Source organism: Mobula birostris, chromosome 6 (genome assembly GCF_030028105.1).
Source record: "Mobula birostris isolate sMobBir1 chromosome 6, sMobBir1.hap1, whole genome shotgun sequence".
Lineage (NCBI taxonomy): Eukaryota > Metazoa > Chordata > Chondrichthyes > Myliobatiformes > Myliobatidae > Mobula > Mobula birostris.
In genome coordinates this window covers 189,060,935-189,076,959 of record NC_092375.1, presented here as the reverse complement: position 1 = coordinate 189,076,959, position 16,025 = coordinate 189,060,935, and the positions used below count along the sequence as shown (strand labels likewise).

General features: G+C 42.4%; 1 protein-coding gene across 3 annotated transcripts in view; it reads left to right on the top strand.

The window, feature by feature from the left end:
• Window positions 1-16,025, top strand: part of LOC140199660 (extended synaptotagmin-3-like) — a 117,891-nt gene that overhangs the window by 42,529 nt on the left and 59,337 nt on the right. For 2 of the 3 annotated variants that reach the window (XM_072262109.1, XM_072262111.1), the window contains exons 5-7: window positions 8,071-8,140; window positions 10,861-10,950; window positions 14,101-14,183. In XM_072262109.1, coding sequence (XP_072118210.1) covers window positions 8,071-8,140; window positions 10,861-10,950; window positions 14,101-14,183 — 243 coding nt within the window. The remainder of the gene's footprint in view (window positions 1-8,070; window positions 8,141-10,860; window positions 10,951-14,100; window positions 14,184-16,025) is intronic. The other variant, XM_072262110.1, reaches the window with a different exon arrangement.

Genomic DNA, 16,025 nt, shown 5'->3' with positions numbered 1-16,025 from the left:
GGAACATTAGGGTGCCACCTGCAGCTTACTCACCAAGTTGTACACTATCCTGACTCAGAAATACACCTCATTCTTTCATCATCGTCATTGTTATTTGCACGTGTATGATGTAGGTGATCATGGTCTTATGATCATGATTGTTCTCAGCAAATTTTCCTACAGAAGTAGTTTGCCAGTGCGTTCTTCTGGGCAGTGTCTTTACAAGATGGGTGACCCCAGCCATTATCAATTGTCTTCAGAGATTGTCTGCCCGGCGCCAGAGGTCACATAACCAGGACTTGAGATATGCACAGGTTGCTCATTCAGCTGTCTACCTCCATGACTGAATGAAATGTGGATGTAGGAATGGTGTTCGCACTAAGCTTGGGTGGAAAAGCATTCCTGGAAGTTTGATTTGATGTGGCTGTGTGGTGTTCACAGATGGTCTTCATCATTTCCATAAAAAATGATATGAATGTCATGGTGAACGGCAGGTGGCAGGCTGGAGAAATGTCTCTACCAAAGGAGGTGTAAGGCAGTAGTCCCCAACCTCCGGGCCGCGAAGCATGCAGGGGTGCAGCGGTAGCCGGGACGCACCCAGCACATCTTTAAGAAAAAAGCCAAAATAAGCAAGCTAATTAATTAGGTGCCGCCCAGCACGTAAATGTCGGCGCAGATCAGATGTAATATCTTTATGTAATTGCAATGGCTCCAACAAATCTTGTGCCAAAATTATGCCTCCCTCAGGCTGGAGAAGCAACACCTTGTATACTGTCTGGGTTTGAGTGCCCTCACCTGATGGCTTGAGTGTTGATTTCTCCTAATGGTAAAAAAAAATTCCTTTCCAGCCCCTCCCCCTCTTTCCTCTATGCTCTATTCCCCACTCTGGCTATTTTATATCTTTTCACTTGTCTATTACTTCCCCTTGGGGCCCCCATCCTTCCCTCTCCCCGATGGTCCACTCTCCTCTTCTATCAGATTCCTTCCTCTCCAGCTCTTGACCGTTCCCACCCACCTGGTTTCATCATCACCTTCTAGCAAGCCTTCTTCCCCACCTTTTTATTCTGCCATTTTCCCCCTTCCTTTCCAGTCCTGATGAAGGGTCTCAGCCCAAAGCCTCGACTGTGTGTTCATTTCCACAGATGCTGCCTGACCTGCTGAGTTCCTCCACCATTCTGTGTCTGTTGCAATATATTTCTACACATCAGAGCAATGTGCTACAACGCAAAAGTATACTGGTTTGAGAATCACTTACAATGGAAAGTCAAAAAAGCTCGTTTTTCCACATTTTGGTGTAAAATGAGCCCAATGTGTTTGAATTTAAATACAGAGGCTTTTTTTTTTCAACCTGTCATACATCCGCTTTACCAAAAATACATTATGTTGAAGGGAAATTGTTCAAAACAACAATAATTTTATGAAGATCGGAAGTTAAATTAAAATGGCTGGAAAATGGTTAAGAAGTGGGATAGGTTAATCTACTTCAGGAAAAGATTGAATAAATTAGTCCTTTATTCTTTGGAATGTAGAAGATTAAGAGAAGATTTGCTAGAGGTGTGCATATTATGAAGGGTATAGACAAGGTAAATGCAAGCAGACTTTTTCTACTGAGGTTGGGTGGGACTACAACTAGAGGTCATGGGTTAAGGGTGAAATGTGAAAAGTTCAAGGGAAACATGAGGGAAAATTTCTTCACTCAGGAGGTGATGAAAGTATGAAATGAGCTGCCAGCATAAGTGGTACACGTGAGGTTGATTTCAACATTTAAGAGAAGTTTGAATAGATATCGTACATGGATGCTAAGGGTATGGAGGGCTCTGGTCCAAGGCAGGTTGATGGGAATAACAGTTTAAGTGGTTTGGCATGGACTAGATGGGCCAAAGGGCCTGTTTTGTGCTGTTGTTTTTTCTGACTCTATGACTAAAAGCTTCAAGATCTACAATTTGTCTTTTTCTTTATGTCTTGTAAACTTGTGAGCGTGCTGAGTTAGTGTCAAGCTACATACTCCAGCATGCACGCAACTTAGAGCTCAGATCTTGTATACAGCTGTACAATGGCTTGTGAATGAGAGTAAATCAACCTCACTTTCAAAGTTTGTTTCTGGATTTCCAAATTAGACTGAGGTTGGGAGCCAATTTAAATTTCTGAACTAAGGAAATTAAGTAGCAAGAGGCTTCAACCTTAATATTTGAAAAAAAAAACCTACAGATCTTGGCAATCTAAAACTAAAATGGAAAGTGCTGGAAATATGCAAATCAGTTGACACCTGTATATAGTTGCTGCCCTTGCAAATGTCAACTTTTTAGACATTAAAAAACACCTCCTAACGACAGCTCATCTACCACAGAAAATATACTGGCTCATATATTAAGACTGGCTATTTTGTTGGCCCTCAAAACCAAGGGTTCCCAACCCTTTTATGCCATGGACCAATGCAGTTAACCAAGAGTCCGTGGACCCTCGGTTTGCCATCTCCGCTCCAAACAGTCTTCTAACTCATAAAACACCATACTTGCTGCAATGTTATTCATGGGTAATCCGCTCCAAAAATAGATAAAAGCCTGGAGGATTCATTATTATTGGAACAGGAAGTTTAGCCTCAGACTGGCTTTGCACAGTGCTTTGTTATAGAATTGCAAGAATTTAGAGATCGCACAATTGTACCAAAGTACAGATCACTGGAAAAGTTTATGTGAGCGCGACATAAGAAATAAAATGTAGGTTTAAGAAAAGGAGATATGAATCATTACTAGTAAATTATGACTAATTTGCAGTGACAAGTGTTGGTGGAACCGGTTTGTTCACATTTCTCTCTCTCGTGTGGGAATACATTGGAGGTTTTGGCAACAGCATAAAAATACAAGCATTGTGGTTGAAACATGGTGCACAATCCTTGCTGACTACATGCATAAAATCAGTCTGAAGGATGTTCAGCCACCTGCACATCCAAGTATTGCACTGTATTTCCAGAAAGGATTCTTGCTTAGATTATAATGGATTTGATGTTTGCTTTGTAATTAAACCTAAAAAGTTTGCACCCTCTGCACCAGATCTGTTCAACCCTTAATCTGAGTGCAGGACTATCTTAAAACCCGGAGGGGAAAAAAAAATCGACCCTGCCTCATCCAGGTGAGTAAGTAGGTGGAAAAATGTATTGGAGCAAAAATTTAATCTAAGTAAATTTGAACAATTGAAAAATGATGCATTCAGTTCACAGGGCAGTAAGCGTATATTTGGGGGACGTGGGTAAATTTCATAAAGACAGTATTAGAGGCATCTGTGCATTCCATTCATTGTGAGGCAAAATCTGCACTGTGGGTCAGCTGAAGAACATCTTCAGGAGCGGCACCAATAAACTGTGCAGGATTTTATGATTTCCCAGAAACCTTGGTATGCTTCAACTGATTGATTCAATGTTGCAGCCTTGTTTTGATCTTGACAGGAATTTCTTTCTATCTTGCGTCTCCTTTATGATTGCCTGTAAGCCATGATCATAACTAACGTGTCTACTACGAACCAATCTCAGTACAGCCTATTGTCGTCATTGCCCCACTGTTTATTCAGTTCCTATTGAAGCAATGCTACTTGTCATCTCCCACTGGAATCAAGTCAATCTTAAGGAGAAATCTTACAAGAAGTAGCAAATAGGGCCCAGTCCATCACAGGTAAAACCCTCCCCACCTTTAAGTACATCTACATGGAGCCTTGTCGCAGGAGAGCAGCAGCCAACACTGGGGGACCTCCAACACTCAGGTCAGGATTTCTTCTCATTGCTGCCATCAGGAAGAAGGTACAGGAGCCTGAGGTCTTACACGACCAGGTTCAGGAACAGTTAACCCCTCAACTATCAGGCTCTTGAACCAGAGTCTGCAGAGTTCAGGGTGGTCTTATCTACCACCTCAGATTACAACTGATTGCCCTGGAAACTAGTCATTCTCAGTCCCAAGAAATGGGTAAATCAGTTCACTGAACTTCACTGGCCCCATCATTGAAACATTCCCACGATCTTTGATGAAGATCCTGACGAAAGGTCTCGGCCTGAAACGTCGACTGCACCTCTTCCTAGAGATGCTGCCTGGCCTGCTGCGTTCACCAGCAACTTTTATGTGTGTTGCTTGAATTTCCAGCATCTGCAGATTTCCTGTTGTCCATGATCTTTGATCTCACTTTCAAGGACTCTTTATCTCATGTTCTCAATATTTATTGCTTATTTATTCAGTATTACTATTTCTTTCTTTTTGTATTTACACAACTTATGTTTTGCACATTGCTTGAATGCCCACGATGGTGTGGTCCTTCGTTGATTCTGTTATGATTATTATTCTATGGATTTATTGGGTATGCCCGCAAGGAAAGGGATCTCAGAGTTGTATATGGTGACTTGTATGTACTTTCATAACGAATTTTCTTTAAGCGTTTGAACTTTAAAATGGAGAAACTGTCCAGCTTTAATATCAGGATCAATCCCGTGAATATTAGTCAGCAATTGTAATATGCAAATACCTGCCTATGAGTACATTCTGATGTTAATTTCCAAGTCATTATTCAAACCATTCACTGGAACACTTAAGAGAATTGGCCTAGCGCTTAAACACCAAGGACGTAATGTTAAGAATTTATAAATTGAGGCCTCAATTGGAGTATTATGAACAGTTTTGGGCCCCTTATCGTAGAAAGCTTGTGCTGAAACTGGAAAGGGTTCAAAAGAGGTTCACAAAAATGATTCCAGGATTGAATGGCTTGTCATACGAAGAGCGTTTGATAGCTATGAGCCTGTATTGACTGGAATTCAGAAGAATAAGGGGTAACCTCATTGAAACCTATCGAATGGGGAAAGCCCTTGACAGGGTGGATGTGGAGAGGATGCTTCCTATGGTGGGAAAGTCTAAAATCAGAAGACACGGCCTCAGAATAGAGGGGTATCCTTTTAGAACAGAGATGAGGAATTTCCTTAGTCAGAGCGTGGTGAATCTGCGGAATCCTTTGCCACAGGCAGCTGTGGAGGCCAAGTCTGTATGTAAAATTATTGATAGATTCTTGATTGGTCAGGACAATGAAGGGACACTGGGAGAAGGCAGGAGATTGGGGCTGAGTGAAAAATTGGATCAGCCATGATGAAATGGCAGAATCGACTCAACTGGCCAAATGGCCTAATTTTGCTCCTGTATCTTATGGTTTTAAAACAGCTTTCCCCTTCTCTATAACATTATGTCCTTTGATGAAGGGCAATGAAAAAACTATGTCGAAATGTGGACCACTTTTCACGACCAGCCTCTTCAGGGGGTGGCAGGTGTCAAGACATGGTGCTATTTTGTGTAAGCCAGCACAGCTTCTGATTTATAGGTGACAAAAAAGTATTCGAAGATCAAGACCTCAAAATTTGTGGTCTGTCTAGCATAAGTGATTCTTCTGTATGTTTCCCAGTCAGGGTGCAGTGAACTTAAACGTACTCAACTTCACTTCCCGGAGGCCAAACATTCTAATTCCCGTTCCAGTCTGTTGACCCTTGGCCTCCTTTTATGCCAAGATGAGGCCACCCGCAGGGTTGAGGAGCAACACATTATATTCTCATTCGTAAGGCCAGTGATGTTGTGGGGATGGAACTGGACTCTCTCACGGTGGAGTCTGAAAAGAGGATGCTGTCTAAGTTGCTTGCCATCTTGGACAATGTCTCCCATCCACTATAATGTACTGGATGGGCACAGGAGTGCATTCAGCCAGAGACTCATTCCACCGAGATGCAACACAGGGCGTCATAAGAAGTCATTCCTGCCTGTGGCCATTAAACTTTACAACTCCTCCCTTGGAGGGTCAGACACCCTGAGCCAATAGGCTGGTCCTGGACTTATTTCATAATTTCCTGGCATAATTTACATATTACTATTTAACTATTTATGGTTTTATTATTATTTATGGTGCAACTGTAATGAAAACCAATTTCCTCCGGGATCAATAAAGTATGACTATGACTGTCTGGGTACCATCCTGTCAGTAGAAAGTGAGGGTGAGTGTACCTGTCATGTCCTCTCCTAACCACCTGTTTCTCTATGAATATTGTAAAGATTATATAGCCGCATACTTTATTGCTAATGGAAATGTGTATAGATTTTAAAGCAGTTTTGCAGGGGAGTGTCACAAAAGCAAACTGCATTTTTGAAATATCAGTTTCTCCTTCTGGTGAACAAATTTCTCCCCCCTCCAACCACCTTCTTCTATTCCCCACTCTGACCTTTTACTACTTCTCATCTGCCTATTACTGATCCCTAGACCACTCCTCTTTCACTTTACCATATGGTGTACACTCCTCTCCTATCAAATTTCTTCTCCTCCAACTCTTGACCTTTTCCACCTACCTGGCTTCACCTATCACCTTCCAGCTAGCCTCTTACCCCTCTCCCCCACCTTTTTATTCTGACAACTTACTCCTTCCTTCAGGCTGAGTCCAATAATTGACCACTGGATTCAGTGCCCAATAATTCTGAAGCAGACACTTCTGCCACAGGAAGTGATTACCAGATGGACAGAGGAAAAGATGCAAAAAGGTTCTCAGAGGTGCCTTGAGCAAGTGTTACATCCACCACAGTGTGGAAGTAATCTTTGGTCCATGAATGCTGGGAAGTTAAGAAGGACATTTGTTGCAGCATGAGAAACCTTGATCCTATTGTGCAAGAGCACAGAGCAGTCTGGCTTAAGTGGTCGATCAAATGTTTCTGATCTTTTCAAGCACCTGCTATGTTATCTTCAGCAGAGTCCAGGTTGGTCTTAGACAATAGGCAATAGGTACAGGACTAGGCCATTCAGCCGTTTGAGCCAGCACCGCCATTCACTGTGATCATTCCTGATCATCCACAATCAGTACCCCGTTCCTGCCTTATCCCCATATCTCTTCGCTCCGCTATCTTTAAGAGATCTATCTGACTCTTTTTTGAAAGAATCCAGAGAATTGGCCTCCACTGCCTTCTGAGGCAGAGCATTCCACAGAACCACAACCCTCTGTGTGAAAAAGTTTTTCCTCAACTCCGTTCTAAATGGTCTACCCCTTATTCTTAAACTGTGGCCTCTGGTTCTGGACTCCCCCAACATCGGGAACATGTTTCCTGCCTCTCGTGAGTCCAAACCTTGGCACAAGAATAGAACGCAAACACGAGGAATTCTGCAGATGCTGGAAATTCAATCAACACACATCAAAGTTGCTGGTGAACGCAGCAGGCCAGGCAGCATCTCTAGGAAGAGGTACAGTCGACGTTTCAGGCTGAGTCCTGATGAAGGGTCTCGGCCTGAAACGTCGACTGTGCCTCTTCCTAGAGATGCTGCCTGGCCTGCTGCGTTCACCAGCAACTTTGATGTGTGTTGATCACAAGAATAGAAGCTGTCCTTGAGCCTGGTGGTATATATTTTTGGGCTTCTGTATCTTCTGCCTGATGGGAGAGGGGGAGAAGTGAGAATGTGTGGGATAGGTGGTGTCTTTGATTATGGTAACTGCTTTATTGAGGCACGCAGAAGGTTAGATAAAATCAGCAGAGGGGACGAAGGTTTCTGTGTTGTGTCCACAACACTGTGCAGATATTCTGCAGTTACACAAGGCTGCATAAGAAGAAATTACATTTATTAAGATTTAATTTTCTTTTTTTAAACAGGCAGTAAGGTGTGTTTCATTGCATAATTTATTTTCAGATCCTAAGTTATTTTGAACAACTAATGAATAATAACACAAGGAACAAATTCCCAAGTTTTCTTTCTTAACAGAAGAAAATGTAAGCCAGTACTTATTTTTGGAACACAAAATTCATATCCTGTCAGTAGAAATCATGGCGCGTGTACCTGTCATGTCCTCTCCTAGTCACCCCTTTCTCTGTGAATATTGGCAAAGATTATATAACTGCTTATTTTATTGATGGAAATATGTATACATTTTAAAGCAGTTTTGCAAAGGAGTGTGACAAAAGCAAACTGCCGTTTTGAGAATCACAATAAACTTGATGTTGCCATCTGCAAATTAGAAAAACTACTGGTTGCAGTGCAGTGTCGTAGCTGTGTGCTCCATGGTGATGACTTAGCAAATGTGAGTTTCATTTAATGTTTCTGTTCCAGTTACGTAGGGGATTGTGAAATTAATGTGGAGGTGAAGAAAGTATGTAAAGCTGGTTTAAAAGGAATCCAGGTAGGTGGTAAATCTTTAAAATTTATTTATGTATAATCTCCTTTAAATTCCTTTCTCTATGTCTCCACCCTTTTCCCCTCCGACATATAACTTATTAAGTAGTTGTTAAGTAATATATTGGAATGGTGAAGGTTATTCATCGTCCAAGGTTAGAATAGAAAAGAACTTTATTGCCATTCCTCAAGACAATGAGATTGCGGTGCTACTCCAGTCTCTGCAAAACAGATATTTACAATGCATGCGGTACGGCTTAATTTTTTAAAAATCCTGTATTTACATGCAAAGATTGACTTTGATAGTCCATAACACTCAAAGGCCATTAGGGCAGGCTGGGGTGTAGCATTATTCAGCTGCACAACAGTCCTTGGGAAGAAGCTGTTTTTCTGTCCAACTCTTCAGTCTACGATGTTTCCGTATCTCCTACCAGATGGCAGGAGATTGAACAGACAGTGCCCGGGAGGGGATGGGTCTTTAATGATGTTACAAGCCCGACATAGGCATTGAGAACTGTAGATTGTCTCCAAGTCCAGTAGTTGGGTCCCAATGATGTGCTTAGCTGTCCTAATCACCCATTGGAGTGCTTTGTGACCTGTCTTGCTGCGGCTAGAGAACCACACTGTCATTCCCTATGTCAGTGTGCTCGCTATCACACATCAGTAAAAGTTGGCCAGCAATTCTGGGGATAGATTAGCTCTCCTTAAGCACTACAGATAGTATAGTCAATTTTGTGCCTTCCCTACTATCAAGGTTGTGTTGACAGACTGAAACTGGGTCCACGTTCATGAGCTGCCAAGGCGATCAGACCTTGCAACATGGGACCCAAGGCTTCTGCACCTTCCACCAGCAGCAGCGAAATGGAGACTTGTCAAACATGAGCAGACAGCACTGAACACCCATTCATTTGCTGCTCTTGTCCTCATCGATTTTAATCTTGCTCAACACTTCAATCAGCGCACAGCAATGGACCCGACCATGAGTTCACGTCCTGCCATTTAGGAATCAATGCAGTCGCCCCCAGGGACGGCCATAGCTGCACTCCAAACCAGATCCCCCAGGAGATTGCGGACGTACCAGATCATCACTCAGCCTGAAAGTACACTCTTTAAAGGAAAATTATGCAATTGATCATAGTTGGAGGAAGAAATATATCTAGAAGAAAGTGTATCCAATAGTTTAGTAAGCTGTCAGTGAGATGTCGCCATTGGTCACTGGCACCATCTTGCCAGAGCAAATTATTAATGATCATTTACTCTGTGGAATCATGAGAGAGATTTGATAGGCTAATGATAAAATAAGTCAAAGTCAGCATGGTTTCTGTGAAGGGAAATCTTGCCAGACAAATCTGTTGGAATTGTTTGACAAAGTAACAAGCAGGGCGGACAAAGTAGGCGCAGTGGATGTCATTTACTGTGATTTTCAGAAGGTATTTGATAAGGTGCCACACGTGAGGCTGCTTAACAAGATAAAATCCTATGGCGTTACAGGAAAGATACTGGCATGGATAGAAGAATGGCTGACAGGCAAGAGGCAGTGGGTGGAAATAAAGGGGCCCATTTTTGGTCAGTTGCCGGTGACTCGTGGTGTTCCTCAGGAATCAGTATTGGGACTGCTACTTTTCACATTGTTTGTCATCTAGTGGAATTGATGGCTTTGTGACAAAGTTTGCAGATGATACAAAGATAGGTGGAGGGGTAGGTAGTGCTGAGGAAGCAATGCGATTGCAGCGGGACAGACAAATTGGAAGAATAGGCAAAATAGTGGCAGATGGAACACAGTGTTTGGAAATGTATGATAATGCATTTTGATCAAAGGAACAATAGTGCAGATTATTATCTAAGTGAGGAAAAGCTTCAAACATTGGAGGTGCAGAGAGACTTAGGAGTCCTCGTGCAAGACTCCCAGAAGGTTAATTTACAGGTTGAGTCTGTGGTAAAGAAAGCAAATGCAATGTTGGGCATTTATTTCAAGGTGAATAGAATATAAAAGCAAGGAGATAATGCTGAGTCTTTATAAGACACTAGTCAGGCTGCACTTGGAGTATTGTCAAATGTTTTGGACCCCTTCTCTCAGAAAGAATGTATTGTTGTTGGAGAGAGTCCAGAGGATGATTATGGGAATGAAGGGGTTAACATATATGAGCGTTTGGCAGCTTTGGGCCTGTACTCACTGTAATTTAGAAGAATATGTGGGGATCTTATTGAAACCCACCAAAAGTTGAAAGGAGTAGATTGGGTGGATGTGGAGAGAACGTTTCATCTGGTGGGGTATCCACAACTAGAGGACACAGCCTCGAAGTTGAGGGGCAACCTCTTTGAACTGAAGTAAGGAGGAATTTGTTTAGACAAAGAGTGGTGAATCTGCAAGAATGCTCTGTCAGACTGCAGTGGAGGCCAAGTCAAAGGGTATATTTAAAACAGAAATTGATTGCTCAGGACATCAAGGGAAATGGTGAGAAGGCGGGTGTACGGGGTTGAGTGGGATCCAGGATCATTCATGATGAAATAGCAGAGCAGACTCAATGGGCTGAATAGCCTAATTCTGCTCCTATGTCGTATGGTCTTATTTGAATGAGTAGCGTATTGATGTATTCTGTGTAGAGGAGTAACTGTAATTGTTGGATGCCTTTGCTTGCCTTGTTTGCATGCTTTTGTGATGTTGCTAATGGGAAAGTAATGGTTCTTTAAAGCTGGCAATTGTTAATACCCGTGTTTGTATTACAGCTGCATGGTACACTCCGAGTGATCCTGGAACCTCTGTCCAGTCAGATGCCTCTAGTTGGAGCGGTTACTTTGTTCTTCCTTCGCCGACCGGTATGATGCCTTTGCTATTTGCTTTATTTGTTTACATTTTTGATACCTAATTGATGTTTTTTATTAAAATTGATGCCTTTCTTAATATGGATGGGAGGCAGGGTAGAGATCTGTCTCTGCCAAAGGAGGTGTAAGGCTCTCCTTCCCTTTGCTAGCCCGCAGGTCACCCTTGGGCAAGGTGTAGCACCTGCTTAGCCCCCTGATCAGGGTCACATGAAGCCACGGGAGCAGGTGGTGGATGGTCGTATGAGCAGCTGGTGCATATCATAAGTCCTGCTTATGCGATCACTGACACCAGACTGACAATCTCTAAAGAGTACTGATAATGGCTGGGATCACCCGTCTCGTAAAGACACTGCCCGAATTCGGCAATGGCAAACCACCTGTATAGAAAGTTTGCCAAGAAAATCACAGTCCTGGAAAGACCTTGATCACCCGTGTGATATGACACGGTGTATAATGATGGATGATCATGAATATCCAGGGTCACGGATGTCCCGCAATAACTACAGGATTTTCTGAGAGGGCAGGTGAGCAACTAGAGCCTATGCTCCATTTGGGTACCAAAAACATAGGCAGAAGCAGGGATGAGGTCCCACAAAGGGATTTTAAAAAGGTAGATCAAAAGTTAAAGATCAAGGCCTCGGGGTTGTAGTTTCCGTGTTACTACTCATGCCACATGCCAGTGAGGTGAGAAACAGATGCACAGTGCAATTCCATACAAAGCTAAGGAGCCACGCAGGAGAAAGGACTTGCAATTGATGGATCATTGGGGTCTTCTGCAGTACAGGTGGGATCTGAGCACGCACCGGTGACCAGTTGTGTGCCTCAGGGATCTGTTCTGGGACCCCATCTCCTTGTAATTTTTATAAATGACCTGGATGAGGAAGTGGGGGGATGGGTTAGTAAATTTACTGATGACACAAAGGTTGGGGGTGTTGTGGATAGTGTGGAGGGCTGTCAGAGATTACAACGGGACATCTATAGGATGCAAAACTGGGCTGAGAAGTGGCAGATGGAGTTCAACCCAGATAAGTGTGAGGTGGTTCATTTTGGTAGGTCAAATATGATGGCAGAATATAGTATTAATGATATGACTCTTAGCAGTGTGGAGGATCAGAGGGATCTTAGGGTCCGTGTCCATAGGACACTCAAAGCTGCTGCACAGGTTGACTCTATGGTTAAGAAGGCATACGGTGCATTGGCCTTCATCAATCATGGGATTGAGTTTAAGAGCTGAGAGGTAATGTTGTAGCTATATAGGACCCTGGTCAGACCCCACTTGGAGTACTGTGCTCAATTCTGGTTGCCTCACTACAGGAAGGACGTGGAAACCATAGAAAGGGTGCAGAGGAGATTTACAAGGATGTTGCCTGGATTGGGGAGCATGCCTTCTGAGAATAGGTTGAGTGAACTCAGCCTTTTCTCCTTGGAGTGACGGAGGATGATAGCTGACCTGATAGAGGTGTATAAGATGATGAGAGGCATTGATTGTGTAGATAGTCAGAGGCTTTTTCCCAGGGCTGAAATGGCTAGCATGAGACTGCATAGTTTTAAGGTGCTTGGAAGTAGGTATAGAGGAGATGTCAGGGGTAAGTTTTTATGCAGAGAGTAGTGAGTGCATGGAATGGGCTGCCAGCGGCAGTGGTGGAGGTGGAAACAATAGGGTCTTTTAAGAGACTCCTGGATGGATACATGGAGCTTAGAAAAATAGAGGGCTATGGGTAAGCCTAGGTCATTCTAAGGTAAGGATGTGTTCAGCACAGCTTTGTGGGCCGAAGGGCCTGTTTTGTGCTGTAGGTTTTCTGTGTTTCTGTTTTTCTATATGGTTTACATCTGAACTTGTGGGGAATCAGCATCCGCACTGGGAGGTTTTCTCATGCTACTTGGAAGGGTTTAAACTAGAGTGCCGTGGGAGGGGTGGAACCCACAGCAACAGGGCAATAGGTGATAGGGTTGAGGGCAAGAAAGATAGTCTGACAAGTAGGAATGAAAAGAAGGTTAACAAGAGATAGGTTAGTAGACATGGATAGTCTGATGGGCTGAAATGTGTTTATTTCAAGGCTAGAAATGTGTTTATTTCAAGATAAGGGGAATTAACTTAGAGCCCGGATCAGTATATGGAATTACAATGAAATTGTCTGTGAGACCTGACTACGTGAGGCTCAAGACTGGTTTTTGTTATTTAGACATGATGTGGGGGGGGGGGGTAAAATAGGTTGAGGTTTTTCACTACTGGTAAGATAGAATTTCAAAGCAGAACTCAGGAAGACACACTAGAGGACTCATTGACAGAGACAATCCAGGTGGAACTCCGCAAGAAGAAAGGTGCCATAATGCTCATGGGGTATATTATGGGCCCCTAGTAGTAAACAAGAAGTAAAGGAACAGATATGAAAACTGATTATCCGAAGGTGTAGAAACAATAGGGTTTTGACAGTGTGGTCAATAGCTTCCCCATAATTGATTGGCAGTTCCCTAATAATAGGTGATAGGTGGAACCGGATAGGGAAGGGATGATGGGAAGATGAAAGCAGGTTGCACGAAGGGATGGAAAGGTGCACAGGTAAATGTGTTTGGAAGGTCTGTGGAAGGAAAATTCACTGTCAATACCATCTAGTTGTAAACAGAATCCAAACAGAATGAGATGTTTTTTCCAATTTGTATTTGGTCTCTGTAGCATTGGCGAAGACTGAAGACCAACAGGTCAGTTTGGGATTAGGAAAGAGAGTCAAAATGACATGCAATTGGAACTCAGTGTGCCCAACACAGACAGCGCAAGCGCTCTACAAAATGGCTTCCTAATGGCAGACCACCTGTGCTTCGTTCAAGTACTGGTTCTGGGCTTGCAGTTCCACAGATGATTCGACATTTTTATCCTTGCTCTTTATAATCTGCCCATATTTTATTTCAGAATGCAGGATTAATAGAGAGAAAATTTAAAAAAAAACTATCCTACTGGAAATGGGAGCTGTTTAATATCAAATAGGACTCATGACAGTGTGATCTCATGACAATATCCTAATTCAGTTAAAATACCTTTCTACTGACGCTTTTGGTAAAAATGAGCTATTTTTGATATTTGGCCAATGTTATTAAAAGGTTTCAAACTGAATTATGAATGTAAAAATGTGAAAATATAATCCTTAGATGAAGCAAAGATCTGTTTCACCTCAGGTGCTGGAGATCAACTGGACAGGACTAACCAATTTATTGGATATTCCTGGACTTAAGTAAGTTTATTTTATTTGGATATTATATAAGTATATAAACTTTAGTGAGACAGCAAGAACTGATTTGGATGTTGGCTTTACAGTGAACTGAAAGAACAATATAACATTGAATAATTCTGTATATACAAGAGGTGTCTAATCAGCTGGCCACTGAATGTATGTTTGTGGTCTTCTGCTGCTGTAGCCCATCCACTTCAAGGTTTGACATGTTGTTCATTTAGAGATGCTCTTCTGAACACCGCTGTTGTGACATGTGGTTAATTGAGTTATTGTTGCCTTCCTGTCAGCCTGAAACAGTCTTTCCACTCTCTTCTGACCTCTCTCATTACATAGTCATTTTTATTCACAGAACCGCCCTTCACTGAATGATTTTTTTTATTTTTCACACCATTCTCAGTAAACTCTAGAGATTTCTGCATGAAAGTCTGAGGAGATCGGCATTTTCTGAGATAGGTAGACTGCCCTTATCTGGCATCAACAATCATTTCATGATCAAAGTCACTTGGATCACATTTCTTCCCCATTCTGATGTTTGGTCTGAACAACAACTGAACCTCCTGACCATGTCTACATAGCCGCGTCACCAGGACTTGTGATCTGCACCAACTGCTCATACAACCATCTGCCACCTGCATCCATGGCTCCATGTGATCCTGATCTGGGGGGCTAAGCCAGGGCTATACCTTGCCCAAGGGTGACCTGCAGGCTAGTGGTGGGAAGGGGTGCCTTACACTTCCTTTGGTAGAGACATATCTCCACCCTGCCACCCAGATAACCAGGCTACCTACCGCAAACGACAGACATCCCACTCTGATTGTCAGTCTTCCAGTCAGAAACTGCCCCGATATACCTCTACCCTCTATCCTCCTTGAATCTCTGTACTGTCATATAGCAGGGCAGAGACAGACTCTTTGGCCCAATGAATCCATGCCAACTGTGGGGCCCAGGCAATTATAATATGGTGAACTTAATGAATTTTTTTTATTTGTATAAGATGTAGGAACATCTCTTGGATTTGAACTTGTTCAACTCTTAAGCTGAACCTCAAACAATGACTGTGGTTTCAGCAGCCATATTCAGTTGTTTTAATATTATCTTAAGAATGTGATCTTTTAATTTTCCTGATAGAATTTGGGTGAAAATTTTGACTTCAAATGCATCTTCAACTGAATTGCACTGTTTTAAAAGTCTGCTGTATTGTTGTTCTGTGCAATAGGTGAAATTATAATTTTATAGTTGCAACACCCTGTTTGATGTCATTTCCAGGGATTTTGTACATTGACATGTGCTACAGTGGGATTAAAATTGAACTTTTTGCAATATTCTTATTGAGGGGAATGAAGGGTAACGTAGAACTTGCACCTTCTGCTCAAAAGCAGAGCACCTGTGTAAGGCATCAGTGTAGGTTGCGTACGGAAGACTTAAAAACCTGTTTTACGTCCCTTTGAAATGTAGGGTTGAAAACCTGCATGATGAGCTTCCACAGTTCAACAGTCCTTCAAGAGACTCATCAAACGAATGCATCATTATTTAACCTGTAAAGGTGCCAGTAGCAAGCTTTGGAAGTTTTAAAATAGTAATGTAATGTTATACTGTGTATGTGTGTGTGTGTGTCTATATATATATATATATATATATATATATATATGTGTGTGTGTGTTACTATATGGATGGATAAAATCAATTTATTTATTAAGATTAATAAGACTCAAGTCCTAGTCTCCTTACCTCCTTGTGCAACTGGATCCTTGATTTCCTCACTTGCAGACACCAGTTAGTTCGGATTGGCAAAACCATCTCCTCCACAATCTCCACCACAGTAGCTCCCGCTCTGCTCGCTTT